This window comes from Gopherus evgoodei, chromosome 1 (assembly GCF_007399415.2).
Source record: "Gopherus evgoodei ecotype Sinaloan lineage chromosome 1, rGopEvg1_v1.p, whole genome shotgun sequence".
NCBI classification, from domain to species: Eukaryota; Metazoa; Chordata; order Testudines; family Testudinidae; genus Gopherus; species Gopherus evgoodei.
In genome coordinates this window covers 98,999,739-99,018,002 of record NC_044322.1, presented here as the reverse complement: position 1 = coordinate 99,018,002, position 18,264 = coordinate 98,999,739, and the positions used below count along the sequence as shown (strand labels likewise).

Below are 18,264 nucleotides of genomic sequence, written 5' to 3'. Positions count from 1 at the left end.
CTCTCTTGTTAGAAGATTTGTGAGAGGGGTCTGCAGCTGTTTCTTCGAACTTCAGACCTTAGATGTAGAAGTCTGTGGGAAAGACTCATGTCTACCAGATGACTGGGGTCAGAGAGCTACCTCCATGAAGATAATCTTCCAGTAGACCTCTCTGTCTTTGTGGGATCTAGGCCAGAGCTGTTGGCAAAGACCACACTTCTGTTGTATGTGGCCTTTCCCGAGGTAGCGAAAGCACTGAAAGTGCTTATTTGTGCTTGGGATCATCTTCTTCAAGTCCAGTGAACCAGGCATACCCCATTTGGGGAAAGGTTCCCTGTTGGGGGAGAAAAGGCAGGAAGAAAAACAAAGTTTTTTTTTAAAAAAGGTAAAATAAAGAAAGGGGGAAAACTAGAACTAGAATTAGGAGACTGACTAATTATCCTTCTTCTTTGGCTATCCCTCAATGCCAGGATGATGTCTTCTAAGGGGGTGCATTGGTGGGTTTTCAAGTGGCTGAGGAGCCCAATTCATGCCCTGGAGATTTTCCCACAGAAATGACAGGTGTAATCTTGCAGCAGACATAGTTGTTGGCTGGACTGTTGTGCCCTTTCTTTCCTCCTTTGTCGCTTCTCTGTTTCATGAGCACGTCTGTTCTCCTCAAAGTGAGCTGTGCCTTGGTGTACGGTGTGGCACCACTGTGTTCTGTTCCGTGCCGAGTCCTTCTAGTTTGTTGGGTTGATGCCTCCCTTTTTAAGATGTACTTTCAGTATGTCTTTGAAGCGCTTCAGCTGACCTCCACGAGCCCTTTTTCCCTGACTTAATGGAGAGAAGAGTACTTGCTTCAGGAGGTGAGTGTCAGGTATACGTGCACAGTGGCCAGCCCAGCAGAGCTTTTGTTTCATGACCCGTGCTTCTATACTGCTGAAGTTGGCTGCAGACAGAATGTTGATGATAGTGTGTCAGTCTTCCCAGCTGATCCTGAGAATCCTCCTGATGCAGCACTGTAGGAGCCACTTGAAATGTTGTCTATAGGTTACCCAGGTTTCACACCCATAGAGAAGGGTGGGGATGACAACAGTCTGGTAAACCATGATCTTGGTGCCTGTTTGCAGATCCCCATCACTGAAGACTCATTTGAGTAGTCTTCCAAAGGATGTGCTGAAACAGCAGATCCTGTATTCAATTTCTGGGTCAATGCTGGCTGTTTGAAAGAGGTAGCTGCCAAGGTATGGAAAATGGTCCATATTTTCCAGAGATCCTCCGCTGATGGTGATTTGTGGAGTCCAAAGAGCAGTTTGTGCAGGTGTGGGCTGGTAGAGTACGCCGGTTTTCCCAATGTTGAGTTGGGCCCAGGCGGCATCCCAGCTGAGGTTTTTAAACCTGGTGGAACAATGTTCCAGCACAAACTTTGCCAACTTCTCAACACAAACTGAATCTGCTAAGAAATTCCACCTGACTTTAAGAACACCAACATTATAATAATATTCAAGAAAGGGGACAAACCTTTGTGCAGGAACCACAGAGGTATTGCCCTCCTCTCCACTGAAGGGAAGATCCTTGCCCAGATCCTACTAAACCACCTTCTCTCCCTTGCCAAGGAACTCCTCCCCAAATTACAGTGTGACTAACTAGAGTTAAGTGGATTAAAACGATAGTCTTAATGGACTGCTAGCCAGGGGCGGTTAAGAAGGAACTGAGCAGGGTTAGCCCGTGCACGCTGTGTTCCAATGGACACTGCTACTGAAGTTCTCTGATTAGCCGCACAGGGATGCTAGCACACCTGCAGTGAAGCACCCACAGGGACACTGCTGGAAGAAGAAATTGATTTTTCCTAGCAAACAAGCTAATTTTTCTAAACATCTTAAATAAATTTAGTGCTTATGAAAGATGTTGGATTGGCAGCCCTGGCAAACAAAGTCTTCTATCTGATCACAGAACAGGTACACAACAAGAAGCAGCACAGTAAGCTTCCTCACCCCACTCCAATATGCCTTTAACCTGACTTGGAGGGACCATCCCTGGGGGGCAAAGTGGTTCAGTCACCATCCCATTTTAATCCCTAGATTCTCTACTGAGACTGTAATGAATGACTCTATAAGGGTTGGATTTGTTCCTGGTGGATACCTATCCACTAGGAACTGGATTGAGACCACTAATTTCATAAAGGTCATCAAGCAGCCATTAAAATGGTAGTACTAAAAGTCCTTGCCAACCTGTGCCTGCTTTGAACTAGTGACACAGAAGTGGTGAAAGGCTCCGTATTCCATTAGCAGTCCCTGAGCCATCCATTTGCAGTCCCCTGGGCTGTTAACCAGCCACTCCATCCCACCCCCCATGAATAAGTGAATGCTTTTGTTTGGAAAACAGTGTGATTCTTGCACATTTAAATGGAAATTTTCAAAGACTCAAATGGATTTTACCTGGAGATGTTCACCTAAAACACCATATAACTCTAAAATTTCCCCTTAGGTTGTGCAGTTTATTACATAAAGAGAAACAGACAATTTATATAAAGCATACTATATTAATATAAAATTATGTATAGATCCAAGCAGCTTTTGTTCTTTTTTTTAAAGAGGAGTACAAAGTACAGAATTCACTGTTCTGAAAATTTATCCTGAGCCTTCTACTACTTGTGGCTGCCATTTAGATGGGAAGTGACTTCATGGTGTGAGACACTACCATATGCAAGCCCCATTTAGGAGATTACAAAGTATTTTTCATTTTGATGTATTACTGGTTTAATAAATCAAAAATAAAAAACTTAGAATTAACATTTTAAATAAAAAATGCATGGACTACAAGATATTTTATTTTTAATATTGGGATGTAAATGCCAGAGAGTTAACAAGATGGAACTTCATATTTCTTCTGCGCCATTTTTGTTTAAAACATTAACATACACAAGTTCAAGTAAAGGGCCAACAGAGCTAGAAACTGAAGTTCTGTATGTGTCAATGCAGTTCAGATGATTACAGTATAAACAAGCTTTTTGAAATTATCCCAATAAGCATCACTCGTTCTAGAGATGAGAGACTGTTTGGTATCCATGAATACTCAGTCTTAAATAAATGCAGGGCAAAGATTTCCTGCTGTGCAAAACTGTGCCAAAATCTGGGCTGCTTTTCAAATAGAAACTAGTTTCTCCCAAAGAGTATGGCAAGTCCTGTACACTCATTACATTTTAGGACTTTGCCCTAAGCTAAAACTGGTGCCCTACAGGTTAATATTTGGGCTTATTGGTATTTTATTAATACTTTATCTTATTACTTTCCTATCCATGTTTATTTTTCTCTCTTTCACCATACCAACTTTTTCTCGGAGGTAAGATCTTTTTAATCTTGGTAAGATTATGAACAAGAATAAACATCAAATATAAATATTTAAATACCAAAAAGAATACTCGTGAAAGATTAAGACTGCAAAATTAAGAAAACAAAGCAGGAATTCCCAACTTTAAGGAGCTAGGCTCTATGTGAGAGAAATGTGTGCCAGACCAACATGAACTGAAAAACAAAAATGAATCCTACAAAAATTGGAACCATGAATAAATTGCTAAGGAAGAGTACAAAAGAATAGCACAAGCATGTACGGACAAAATCAGGAAGACTAAGGCAGAAATCTAGCACCGGACATAAGAGGCAATCAGAAGAGGTTCTTTAAATAACATTAGGAGCTAGTGAAAGATGAAGAAAAGTATAGGCCCTCTACTTAGTGAGGAAGGAGAGCTAATAACTGATGACATCAAAAAGGCTAAGGTGTTCAATGCTTATTTTGCTTCAGTCTTCACTAAAAAGGTTAATGGCAACGAGGTACTCAACACAACTAATACTAACAAGGGGGAAGGAATGCAAGCCAAAATAGAGAAAGAACTGGTTAATGAAAATTTAAGAAAAGTAAAATGTATTCAAGTTGGCAGGGCCTGACAAAATTCATCCTATGGTACTTGAGGAACTAGATTAAACAATTCAGAACTGTTCAAAATTATCTTCGAGAACTGCTAGAGGATGGGTGACATACTAGACGAGGACAAATGTAATATCTATCTTTAAAAGGGAGAACAAATAGAACCCAGGGAATTACAGACCAATCAGTCTAACTTCAGTAACTGAAAAAGATACTGGAACAAATTATTAAACAATCAATTTAAATGTAAAGTAATGAACATTGGAAAAAATAACTCCAACTATACATACAATATGATGGGGCTAATTTAGCTACAATGAATCAGGAAAAAGATCTTGGAATCATCATAGATAGTTCTCTGACGACGTCCATGCAGTGTGCAGAGGAAGTCAAAAAAGCAAACAGGATGTTAGGAATCATTAAAAAGGGAACAGAGAATAAGATGGAGAATATATTATTGGCCTTATATAAATCCATGGTACGCCCACATCTTGAATATTGCATACAGATGTCGTCTCCTCATCTCAAAAAGATATGCTGGCACTAGAAAAGGTTCAGAGAAGGGAAACTAAAATGATTAGGGCTTTGGAACGGGTCCCATATGAGGAGAAATTAAGGAGGCTAGGAATTCTCAGCTTGGAAAGGAGGCGACTAAGGGGGGATATGATAGAGGTATATAAAATTTAAGTGATGTAGAGGAAGTAGATAAGGAAAAGTTATTTACTTATTCCCATAATACAAGAACTAGGGGCCACCAAATAAAATTAATGGGCAGCAGGTATAAAACAAATAAAAGGAAGTTCTTCCCACAGCACACAGTCAACTTGTGGAACTCCTTGCCTGAGGAGGTTGTGATGGCTAGGACTATAACAGCGTTTAAAAGAGAACTTGATAAATTCATGGAGGTCAAGTCCATTAATGGCTATTAGCCAGGATGGGTAAGGAATAGTGTCCCTAGCCTCTGTTTGTCAGAGGGTGAAGATGGATGGCAGGAGAGGGATCATTTATGTTCTTAATTTGTAAGTACCTAGAGGATAACAGAGTTATAAGAAATAGCCAGGATGGATTTGTCAAGAACAAGTCATGCCAAAGCAATTTAATTTTCTTCTTCAACAGGGTTACTTGCCTAATGGATGTGATATATATTGATTTTAGTAAGCCTTTTGACACAGTCCAACATGAGAGTCTCATAAGCAAACTAGGGAAATGTACCAGCGTTTTTCAAACTTCGGGTCAGAACCCAGTACTGGGTCGCGGCATGTCAGGCACTGGTTCGCTCTGGTCAGCACCGCCAAACGAGACATTTAAAGTCCCATCAGCGGTGCTGCCCAGCTAGAAGCAGGCTAGTGCCTACCTGTTTCAACACCGCGTTGTGTCATGGAAGCAGCCAACAGCGGGTCCGGTTTCTACGCTGTTCCCGCCCCGAGCACCAGCTCCACACTCCCATTGGCCAGTTTCTGGCCAATGGGAACAGGGGTGGGGGATAGGGCCTGCAGGGAGCGTCACACGAAGCCGCTTGCATGCCTTCACCTAGGAGCCAGACCTGCTGCTGGCCGCTTCTGGGGCACAGAGCAGTCTGTGGTGGCAAGATAGGCAGGAAGCCTGTCTTTGCATCCCAGCTGCGCCAACTGGGAGCCACCAGAGATAAGTCCACCCCAGCCCTGTGCCCCAATCCCCTGCCCCAGCCCTGAGCTCCCCCAAACCTGGAACCCCTTCCTACACCCCAAACCCCTCATCCCCAGCCCCACCCCAGAGTCTGCACCCGCAGCCCAGAGCCCTGACCACCTCCCACACCGCAACCCCCTGCCCAGGCCCAGAGCCCCCTCTCACACCCTGTACCCTTCATTCCTGACCCCACCCCGCAGCCCTCACCCCCACATCACAACCCTCTGCCCAGCCCTGAGCCCCTCCCACTCCCCAAATCCCTCATCCCCAACTCTGTTGGGTTGCGGACATCAAAAATGTTCTTCAACTGGGTCCCCAGAAAAAAAGTTTGAAAGCCACTGATCTAGATGAAATTACAACACGGTGAGTGCACAACTGATTGAAAGATCGTACTCAAAGAGATGTTATTAGTGGTTCAATGTCAAACTTGGAGGGTGCATCTAATGGAGACCCACAGGGTCAATCCTGGGTCCAGTAGTATTCATTGTTTTCATTAATGACTTGGATGATGGAGTAGAGTGCAAATAAAATTCGCAGATGACACCAAACTGGAAGGGGTTGCAAGCATTGTGGAAGACAGGATTAGAATTCAACACAACCTTGACAAATTGGAGAACTAGGTGTGAATTCAACAAGATGAAATTCAATAAAGAAAAGGGAAAGTTATTCCACTTAGGAAAGAAAAATCAAATGCACAATTACAAAATGAGAAATAACGGCCTTGGTAGTAGTACTTCTAAAAATAATCTGGAGATTATAGGGGAGCACAAATTCGGTATCAGTAAACAATGTGATATAGTTGCAAAAAAACGCTATTATTATTATGGGGCATATTAACAGGAGTGTTGTATTTAAGACCTGGGTAAACTGTCCCATGTCCAATTCTGGCTGCCACACATTAGGAAAGAGGTAGACAAATGAGAGAGTACAGAGGATAGCAACAAAAATGATAAAAGGTTTAGAAAACCTAACCTATGAGAAAAGGTAAAAAAAAAAACTCGGCATGTTTAGTATTGAGAAAGAAGACTGACCGGCAACCTGATAACCTATGCTATGGGCTGTTATAAAGCAGACGGTGATCAACTGTTGTCCACGTATACGAAAGGTAGGACAAGTAGTAATGGGTTTATTCCGAAGTAAGAGAGATATAGGATAAATATTAGGATAAACTTTCTAACTATTAGGGTATTTAAACTCTGGAACAGCTTCCTAGGGAGACTGTGGAATCCCCAACATTCGAGGTTTTTAAGACCAGATTGGACAAACACCAGTCAGGGATGGTCTAGGTATACTTAGTCATGAATCAGTGCGGCGGCTGGACTTGCTGGCTTCTCAAGGTCCCCTCCAGCCCTACATGTCTATGATTTTATGTGCTTATGTCCAACTGACTAGGTGCCATCGCATAACATTAGATGCAACATCAGGCTATGCTCTAGATATGTGGTACGTATAATGCTCATTTTCCTTATTAAATATAAACCTTATGAGTCACTGTTTGTTATTAATGTAATTGAATCAGAATCCAAGGGCCTATTTATGAGAGAAATAAAGGCTGTGTAACCATGTCAAGGTGTTTGCACTTGTGTAAATCCCCACTAAACATACACCACACTGATATAAAGCAGGGTTTACATCAGCAGAGTTTACTGCAGTCATCTACTGGATAAAGTTGCACTGGTGTAAAAACCATTTTACAGTGGTACAGTGAATTTATACCAGGCATTTATCACCGTAAGTAATTTGACGCATTTACACTACTGCCTATTTTTCTCACATAGATAAGACTTTACATTCTGACTTTGTTATATTATAATACAAAAATGACATAGTAAGACTTACATTTAAAAGGGAAAACAGGACTCAAACACACTACATATATGGGGCAATGCCTAGCCAACTGGTCTTAAGCATGTGCTTAATTTAAGCACATTTTAAGTGTTTTGCTGATTGGAGACCAAAGTTATTTGCTTTCAACCACATACCACGTCCGTAGCAGAATCTAAAATATCACTCATGCCAGCAGACTCAGTGAAGATTATTTCACATCCCTGGAATATTGTGAAATTTGACTTTTACAATGAAAGAAAAAAAACCCACAAGACTTCACAAACTATTTAAGCACTGAGCTTACAGTACACAACATCATGGCATCTAAATTATCTATGTAGTATACACTGGCAAATCATCATAAAAACTGCATGTTTGGTTTTCAGGTGTTCAATACACAAGTGCTATTTCGTTGTTCTTGTGTAGCTTATAGACCACATTGGGGCCCTTCCAGGTCAGTAACCAGATCCAGGCTACAGATGGCAGGGTTTCATGGCACAAAGCATTTTCCCCTTAACCCTGCTTCATATCCCTTAACCTTCCCTATTCAGAATTCCTCTTGAATGACAGGGCACAACAGTGCCTTCATCCTTCCTTACTTTGAAACCTCACTGGCACAGAGCCCTAAAGCCTGAGGACAGTCACAGCAGCTAGGACTACTTCAGAGAGCTATCCACGTCCACAAAGTGAATTTACAAATCATTGTCCACCCTTCAGAGAGTTGGGAGAGTCAGCATCACATTTCCAATTTGTGCCAGCCAATTGAGTAAAGAGCTAAATTTTGGATCCTTGTATCATAATCTATTTCTGGGCAAATGTTCTGTTTTCTGTATGGGAATTCTGTACAAAATGACATTGTGCTTATTACTTGCAATTCAAATTATTATCTTCTTCACAGATCTGTAGAATAAGAATTTTAAATTCTACTGAAAACGTAGATGATCAAGTCAGATTTTCCTAAAGCAGTGTTAATAAAAAGATTATTACATTGAAGTGATACTGACTAGGATTCCTGTGAATCTTATGAGTGTAAACATACTTGTGAAAGGAGAACTCTGAAGGATGTACCTCAATATGGCATTCACTTCTGTCATGAGACAAAGTCTTTATCAAATAAGCATAGCCTAATTCCCACTAAATCCTTTGTCAGCCAGTTAAGAGAATTTCATATTTTTAAATGCCTCCATGTTAAATTTTAAACACATATTTGCTTAAACTATCTAGTATACCTGGGAAGAAACATGTGCCTCCTTTAGTTTACAAAATACAGGCATTTGACAGAACTGCATGAACACTGCCGCCACCAGAAGATTAGAAAGTTTAAAGTGGATTCTCTCTTATAAATAATATCAAAGTTCTAACTTCTTGTGTAATGCATTTTGTTTGTATCTAAACAAAAGAAAGTAACAACCTTTATACAATTTTAAATTTGTGCTGAAAACTGACAGCCAATTCAAAGTTGAGGAGGTGGGTTAATGAGGCAAAAGAAAGAAATGATCCAGGAAAATTCATAAGGGGTGAAATCTTGGTTTTACCGAAGTCAGTGGAATAACCCTCCATTGACTTTGATGGGGCTAGGCTTTCACCTAAATTTCTGACTATTTTCTTTGCTTGCTTTTCTGTAAAGGAGTTAGTGCAATGGGCTTTCAGGTAGCCCAGGAATTACTAGTTTCTTCTTTCTCTGAAGAGAAGTCACAGGGGAAGCAGAGGAAAACAGAAAGGGAAATGTTCTAGGTCTCTCTCTCCTCCCCTCTCTCTAGTAGAGTGATTTATATGTTGAAACTGTAGAGAGAGGTTTTAGCTAGAAAGTTGTCAAGCCATCAGATCTCCTGAAGCACTGCAATTACCAGTTACCACATGGGAAAAATGGGTTCACAAGAAGAGGTATTCTAGAGGTGCAAGGATGAAACAGCTTGGAAGTTTTCTTTCTTCAAACCTCTGAGTATTGGAGATCAAATAACAGATGAACACAGTACTAGGGAATGAATCCTTCAATGGAAGGGGATTTCAAATCCATCACTTTTCTAAACGTCTCAAGTTCTGATGTAATATTGCTGTTTTGCAGCTGAGCTGAGGCACTTTCAAGGAGTGGACCTGGAGATTATTGCAATTATGAGCAGGGAAAGCTGGGAACTCAGTCAATCACACAGTGGAACATCAAAGGGTTTCTGAGAACACTGGTGACCAGCATCAAGTCAAATGACTATACTATATTCAATTTTAAATTGTTTCTCCCTCAACAAAAGGAAATCAAAATCTTCACTATCTTCTTGCACACCTACCTGCCATTCTGACAACAGCACAGGTGCATGAGTAATTATTGGAATAAAGGGTTTGAAAGACACCCCAGTGCTGAGCTGTGGCTTGAAAAAAGTAAGAACATAAGAACAGACACACTGGGTCAGACCAATGGTCTATCTAGCCCAGTATCCTATTTCTGCCCATGGCCAATGCTAGGCGCTTCAGAGGGAATGAACAGAACACGTAATCATTAAGTAATCCATCCCGTTGCCCATTCCCAGCTTCTGGCAAACAGAGGATCCGGACACTTCAGAGCATGGTTTTGCATCCCTGCCCATGCTGGCTAATAGACATTGATGAATCTATCCTCCATGAACTTATCTAGTTCTTTTTTGAATCCAATTATAGTCTTGGCCTTCACTACACTACTTCCTCTTGTTTATTTTAAACCTGGTGCCTATCAATTTTATTTGGTGACCCCTAGTTCTTGTGTTATGAGAAGGAGTATAACATTTCCTAATCTACATACCAGTCGTGATTTTATAGACCTCTATCACATCACCCCCTTAGTCATCTCTTTTCCAAGCTGAAAGGACTATCTTATTAACCTCTCCTTCTATGGAAGCTGTTCCATACTTCTGATCATTTTTGTTGCCCTTTTCTGAACCTTTTCCAATTCCAATATATCTTTTTTGAGATGGGGCAACCACATCTGCACGCAGTATTTAAGATGTGGGTGTACCATGGATTTATAGAGACAATATGATATTTTCTGCCTTATTATCTATCCCTTTCTTAATAATGCCCAACATTCTGTTAGATTTGTTGACTGTCGCTGCACACCAACCATATGTGTTTCAAGAACTATCCACAATGACTCCAACATCTCTTTCTTGAGTTGTAACAGCTAATTTAAACCCCATCATTTTATATATATAGTTGAGATTATGTTTTCCAATGTGCATTACTTTGCATTTATCAACACTGAATTTCATCTGCCATTTTGTTGTCCAGTCATCCAGTTCTGAGAGATTTCTTTGAAGCTCTTTGCAGTCTGCTTTGGACTTAACTATCTTGAGTAGTTTTGTATCATCTGCAAATTTTGCCACTTCAGTTTCCCCCCCTTTTCCAGATCATTTATGAATATCTGAATACTACTGGTCCCAGTACAGGCTCCTGGGGGACAGACACCACTATTTGTGTCCCTCCATTCAGAAAATTGACAATTTATTCCTTCCCTTTGTTTCCTATCTTTTAACTATGTCCCTGAAAGGACCTTCCCTCTTATCCCACAACAGTTTACTTTCCTTAAGAGCCTTTGGTGAGGGACTTTTTCAAAGGCTTTCTGAAAATCTAAGTACACTATATCCACTGGATCCCTCTTGTCTACATGCTTGTTGACCCCTCAAAGAATTCTAGTAGCTTGGTGAGGCATGATTTCCCTTTACAAAAACCAGGTTGATTCTTCCCAACAAATAGCATTGATCTATATGTCTGATCATTCTGTTCTTTCCTATAGTTTCAACCAATTTGTCAGGTACTGAAATTAGTCTTATTGGCTTGTAATTTTCAGGATCACCTCTAGAGCCTTTTAAAAAAACCTGGTATCACCTTAGCTATTCTCCAGCCATCTGGTACAGAAGCTGATTTAGATGATAGGTTACATACCACAGTTTGTAGTTCTGCAGTTTCACATATGAGTTCCTTCAGAACTCTTGGGTGAATACCATCTGGCTCTGGTGACTTATTACTATTTAATTTTAATCTATTTGTTCCAAAATCTCCTCTTTAATGACACCTTAATTTGAGACAGTTCCTCAGATTTGTCACCTGAAAAGAATGGCTCAGTTTTGGGAGTCTCCCTCACATCCTCAGCAGAGAGGACTGATGCAAAGAATTAACTTAGTTTCTCCCCAGTGGCCTTTTCTTCCTTGAGTGCTCCTTTAGCATCTCTATCATCCAGTGGCCTCACAGGTTATCTAGCAGGTTTCCTGCTTCTGATGTACTTTAAAAAAAAAATTGCTGTTACTTTGAGTCTTTGGCTAGCTGTTGTTCAAATTATTTTTTGGCCTTCCTAATTATACGTTTACATTTCACTTGCCAGGTTTACGCTTCCACTTTTTAGAGGATGCCTTTTTGCCTCTAACTGCTTCTTTTACTTTGTTGTTTACCCACAGTGGCACTTTTTTGTTCTTACTATGTTTTTTTATTTGAGGTAAACATTTAAATTGAGCCTCTATTATGCTGCCTTTAAAAAGTTTCAATGCATCTTGCAGGGATTTCACTTTTGGTGCTGTACCTTTTAATTTCTGTTTACCTAAATTCCTCATTTTTGTGTGGTTCCCCTTTATGAAATTAAATGCTACTGTAGTGGGCTGCTTTAGTTATTCTCTTCCCCACAGGGATGTTAGATTTTATTATGTTATGGTCACTATTACCAAGAAGTTCAGCTATATTCACCTCTTGGACCAGATCCTATACTCCATTTAGGATGAAATCAAGAATTGACTCTCCGCGGGGTTCTAAGACTAGCTACTCCAAGAAGCAGACATTTAAGGTGTCAAGACTCTATTTCTGCATCCCATCCTTATGTGACATGTAGGAGTAATTAGCATTTTTCCTCACATACTGCGGATAAATAAAACTGATTTTTTTTCCCCTTAGTTCTGCTTTTGTCATGTCTTTTTCTTATGGGAACTGAGTAAACCTGTAAAGAAGGAAGAGGTCAGAAACACAAAACTCTAAACTTGAGCTCAGAAACTTTTAACTAAAATGTCTGCTACTAGGTAGTTAGGTCTGATCATGTTTCATTTAGTGAACTTTACACGTAGGTTACTAATTCATGGACAGTCACCATCCAAGTGGTCTGGCACGTGCATTGGTTTCTTATAGACTGTTTGGGTGTGATCATTTACATGATGTCAGATGGAAATTTAAATGTCCTGGTTTTTGCTGGATTATAGACACATGTGTAGGTTAAAAAGAACCAGTGTGTGTCAATTAAACATTTGCACCATTATCGAAAATAATTTGGGGAGACCTGCAAAGCAGGATTTTCAGCAGCTGTTCCAAACCACTTGCTCTATATTATATTCTTTATTTCTGCCACTGGTTTCATTACAGATTATGCACTAGCTATGTGAATAATAAGTACTCAATGCAAAAATATCTGCTGATTTCCATTTAATCCCTAAATTTAATGTACATAATATTTAATATATGGAGATATACCTATCTCATAGAACTGGAAGGGACCCTGAAAGGTCATTGATTCCAGGCCCCTGCCTTCACTACCAGGACCAAGTACTGATTTTTTGCCCAGATCCCTAAGAGGTCCCCTCTAGGACTGAACTCACAAACCTAGGGTTAGCATGACAATGCTCAAACCACTGAGCTATCTCTCCCCCCACATCATTATGACATCATGCTGTGCTATGTTGGTTCATGCTAAAAACTGACTCACGAGCATTACGTGATGTGATGTATTATAAATCCCAGGATATATCATTAATATGAAGTATATTGCTCATAGCGCCCAAAAACCCAAGTACTAGATTTTGTTTGTTTTATTTTTAAACATTTTGTGGAACACAGTATGAGATAATTAATAGATGATGTGCTGCTGGGGGCCACATACCAGTCCCATCTGAAGTCATTGTGAGTTTGTCCTATTGATAGCATTTGGACCAAGATTTATCTTCAAAAGGCTTGTCTATATAGTACAGCAGTGAGGTCTACAAGAATGTAAATTGCATAGCACTCTAATGTATTGCACTCTAACTGCCCCATGAAGAAGTAGTTACTCACCTTGTGCAGTAACAATGGTTCTTTGAGATGTCCCTATGGGTGCACCACTGTAGGTGTGTCCCTCTGCTGCTGATCGGAGAACTTTGGAAACAGTGTCCGTTAGGCCTGCACATGCCACAAGACTAGAAAGTGTGCGCAGTTACCCCCCCTCGGGTCTTTGCCCACCACAGAGTCATTGACAAGAACTCCAAAGCAGAGAGGAGAAGGGTGGGTTGTGGAGCACCCAGAGGGGGACACATCTCAAAGAACCATCATTACTGCACAAGGTGAATAACTTCTTCTTCTCCTTCGACTAGTGTCCCTATGGGTGCTCCACTGTAGGTGGCTTCTGAGCATTACCCCTTCTGGAGTGTGGGGACTTCAGAGTCAGATCTGTTACAGATGACAGGACTACGGAGCCAAAGATGATATCGCATGTGGAGTCCCCAGGGATTGCACAGTGTTCTGCGAAAGTGTGGACAATCTCGCCACTGCTCTACAGATCTGTGAGATAGGGACATCCTTGAGGAATGTGACGGATGAGGAGATTAATCTGGTGGAGTGTGTACGAATGTCATCTGGAGGGGTCACATTACAAACTTGGTAACATCTGGTACAGTTCGAGACTCACTAGGAAAGTCTCTGGGCTGATATTGCTGAGCCCTTGAATCTTTCCACAATAGAGAGGAAAAGCTTAGGAGACTTCCTGAGAAACTTCCTCCTACCCAGGTAAAAAGCTAGGCCTCTCCTGACATCTGGTGCATGTAATATAGCTTCCCTGTTGTCACAGTGAGGCTTGGGGTAAAAAGTCAGAATGTGAATCGCTTGGTTCATGTCGAATGGGGAAGTTACCTTAGGGATGAGTTTTGGGTGTAGCCTAAGCATATCCTTGTCCCAAAAGAATACTGTGTAGGGGGGGATGTGCCATCAGAGCCGCTATTTCTCCTATTCTCCTACCAAGGTGATTGCTATCAGGAAGCCGTTTTCACTGACAGGGATGTAAGCGAACAGGTGGCCATCGTGTTCAAAGGGAGGTCTAGTCAGGCCTTTCAATATCAGGTTTAGATCCCATGTAGGGGTGGGATGTCAGGGCTGTGGAAAAAAGGATTACAATACCCCTAAGAAATCGTTTAGCGGTTCGGTGTGATAGCACTGAGTATTCTACTTGTCAGTGGAAGGCTGCTACACCTGCTAGATGGACCCTGAGTAAACTAATAGATAGTCCTGACTCTTTTAGAGTCAGTACATAGTCTAGGATCTTTGGAAGAGTCGCAGATGACAGAGAGATTTGTTGGGAATTACATCAAATCTGAAACTTGAACCATTTTTGCAAATAAGTACAGAAGGTTGAGAACATTCTGCTGTGTAGTAATACCTCTGTACTTCCTTCAAGCACAAGCTCTCTATGCATTGGAAACATGAAGGAGCCAAGCCTTGAAGCGGAGAATCCCCAGGTTGGAATGCAGAATGCATCCTTTGTCCTGCAAAAGCAGATATAGAGTGGATTGGAGAGAGATCAGTGGCCATGTCACGAGCTGTGACAGTAGGGTAACAAGTCTATCTTGACTTAGTGGAAGTAATCAATATGATATGTGCTCCTTCTCTTTTTATTTTCGACAGGATTTTCGACTGTAGGGGAAATGGAGAAAAGGCACAAAGAAGGCTCTCGTCCCAGGGAAGAAGAGGAGCATCATACAGAGTGTTGCCCCATCCCCACTCTGGAACAGAAGCATGGACATTTCTTGTTCAGGTGAGTAGTGAACAGGTCCGTGTCCCTCAGCATCAGAATAGGTCATGGCCAAGGTTTGTGTGCCTGGAAGGTAAGCCGCTGATAATGTAATACTGTGAGAGATGCACTGCTTCTGTGCAGAGGGAGGGCAACCTGGCTCCTCCTTGTCGATTTATGTAATACGTACACGCTATATTGTCTGTTAGGACTCTCATGTGTGTCCCCTTGATCGGTGGGAGGAAATGAGCTTGAGAAGCCCTGAGCTTGAGAAGGCTGATGTGAAGGGATCTCTCCATGGATGACCACTTGCCTTGCGTTGTAAGGTCATTTAGATGTGCATCCCATCCTGTGAAAGCTGCATGGTGATGAGAAGCAACAACAGGGAACTTTGCGAAAAGGGGATCCCTTTGAAAACATTTTCTGGGTCTTTCCACTAATTCAGGGATGGGTTTGTCTAGCCTGTCTCTGTTTGGTGTGTAAGCTGAACTGAACCACATCTGGAGACATCACATGTGAAGCCAGGCATTGGTACTACCGCTGTGCCCGCTGCCATATGGCCCGAGAGTTGATATATCTGGCTGATATTTGGGGGCTGTTTTGTACAGTGTCTATGAGTGTGGCCAAAGAGAGGAATCTGTGCTGAAGTAGAAGTGTTTTGGCCCATAATAAGCTGAGGTCAACTCTAATAAATTCCAAGCAATGTACTACAGTACACTGTAGTACTGCAGTACACTGTACTGCACTACTACAGCGAGGGTTGATTTCTAGGCATTGATCTGCAGGCCCAGTCCCATGAATAAGTCTATCATGGTTTTGGTAACCTGGCGAGCCTCTTTGAAGGACCGGGCTCTGAGGAGACAATTGTCCAGGTAGGGGTAGATCACAATCCCCTGGGAGTGTAAGTGAGCAGCCACTACTGAGGCAATCTTGGAAAATACTCCTGGAGCTGACGATAGCCCAAAGAGGAGTACTCTGTATTGGTAGCGGTTTTGTCTTAGGGTAAATCTGAGGAAATAGACATCCTGAAGGTCACGGGCTGAAAACCAATCCCCACATTCCAATGTTGGAATAATCATTGCTAGAGTGACCATCTTGAATTTTTGACCTTTAACAAACTTACTGAGTGCTCTGAGGTCTAGTATGGGTCTCCAACTTCCCTTTCTCTTGGGTATTAAGAAACAGTGAGAGTAAAAACCTTTGCCTCATAGATGTTGAGGTACTGGTTCTATGGCTCCTAACCGAAGGAGGCAATCTATTTCTTGTCATAGTATACTCTCTTGAGAAGGGTTCCAGAAGAGGAACAGGGAAGAGGTTGTGGGCAGAGGAGGGAGGTAAAGTGGATGGAATATCCTTTGTGAACAATTTCCAAAACCCATTGGTCTGATGTTATGCATTCCCAGGTGCTGCAGATCATGACAAGACAGTAGCCAAATGGGACAGCAGACACTGGTCAGCTGTAGCATTTGAGGGGAGTTGTCTATCGACACCTCAATCAACATATCACAATTGGTGTTTGGAGGTGGATGGTCTCTGAAGTTCATAAAAGTGCTGAGCCGGATATTGAGAGGTGTGTAATTTGTGTTGGGGCTGTGGAAAAAATTTCTGTTTTGTCCAGGTGTGTACATTGCTAATGAGCAGGGAGTAGCCCTTGAATCTTCAAGGATATGGAGAGAGGTGTCCATCTTCTCTGCGAAGTGCTTAGTGTCTTCAAAAGAAAGATCTTTGACAGTCGACTGCACCTCTTTAGGGAAGCCCAAAAGGTGTAACCACGATGCATGTCACATAACTATCACAGTAGAGATGGACCGAGCCGCTGTGTTGGCTGCATCGAGGGCAGACTGTAGCACTGTTTTGGCTACTAGCTGTCTTTCCTGGATGATAGCTTTGAAGTGATCATGCTGCGACTCTGGAAGCTGATCAATAAAGCTGTTAAGTTCTGAATAACTGACAGTCATATTTTGTCATTAAGGCTCGATAATTTGCTGTTCAAAATTGTAGCATGGCCGAGTAACAGGCTTTCCTCCCAAAGAGTTCTAAGCACTTCCAATCCCTGTCACAGGGGTGGATCTCATTTGGTACTGACAGCGCCAAGAGTTTACCACGTCGATGACGATGAGGTTGGAGAAGGATGGGAGAAAAGAAATTCTGTCTCCATAACCAGAACATCATATTTTTTATTGGTCCACTTACAGATAGGCATCACCGATGTCCATAGGGATACTGCTCAAAGAACTAAAAAGGACATAGAGCATGTTAACTCCTTTTCTCAGCCACACTCCCAAAAAGGTAACCTATGCCATCATTCTGGTAGTTCTCCCCACATAGCCTCTCTCTCAATCTGGGGGCCTCCAGGGGTTGGAGAGTGGAACAAAATTCCCAAGAAACAAGACACTGTTTTCTACCTGTATTCGCCTTTGAACTCAAGAGGAGAAACAAAGACTTTCTCCAGAGCTTAAAAGAGGGGAAAAGAGTCAAGATTCATTATGGCAGACTCATCCATGTTCTATAAAGAGCTTAAGAAAAACATCTAATTCTCACAGGTAGGCCTGGGAAGAGAGCTGAAAGAGATTTTTATCATCATCATCATCATCATCTCAGGTTCTAAATATTGTCTACATTTGTATGCCATGATATTCTCCCAGTGCTAACACAACCCTTTAGAATGAAAAAACTCAACACACAGGCATGTGGTACTATAAGAACACAGTAGATCTACTAAAGTACTACGAATGATTACAATATACTTGCCTTTGAATTTCACAGGGTAATAAATGCAGGATCTACCATGAGTTTGCGAGAGCTCTTATCAGTTTTTGAAAGTAATTTAATTAAATTATTTAACTAATTACTTTCAACTAAAAATGCTGCAGGAAAAAATGAAGTCTCTTTAGATTTGATGTATCTTCTCAGCTTAATTAACACAAGCTTTTCCTGGTTTAATTTGCACTTAATAAGCAGGAACTTTACTCAATTTGCTAATTACTACATTTTCAAGCTGTTTTCTTGAAATAGATGCCAGCCTACCACACTAGGAACCCAAATTTCCGTAGTTACCTCGAATTACATAATTGTCCAGAGCCTCTTCCATTCTTTGCAATGCTTCAGCTCTATCAGAGCCATATGTAATTAGC

The 18,264-nt window shown here is 41.5% G+C and overlaps 1 protein-coding gene across 1 annotated transcript in view; it reads right to left on the bottom strand.

The window, feature by feature from the left end:
- Window positions 1–18,264, bottom strand: part of PCCA (propionyl-CoA carboxylase subunit alpha) — a 430,643-nt gene that overhangs the window by 224,745 nt on the left and 187,634 nt on the right. Inside the window, 1 exon segment of the mRNA XM_030568083.1 lies at window positions 18,188–18,263. Within this exon segment, the coding sequence (XP_030423943.1) occupies window positions 18,188–18,263 (76 nt within the window).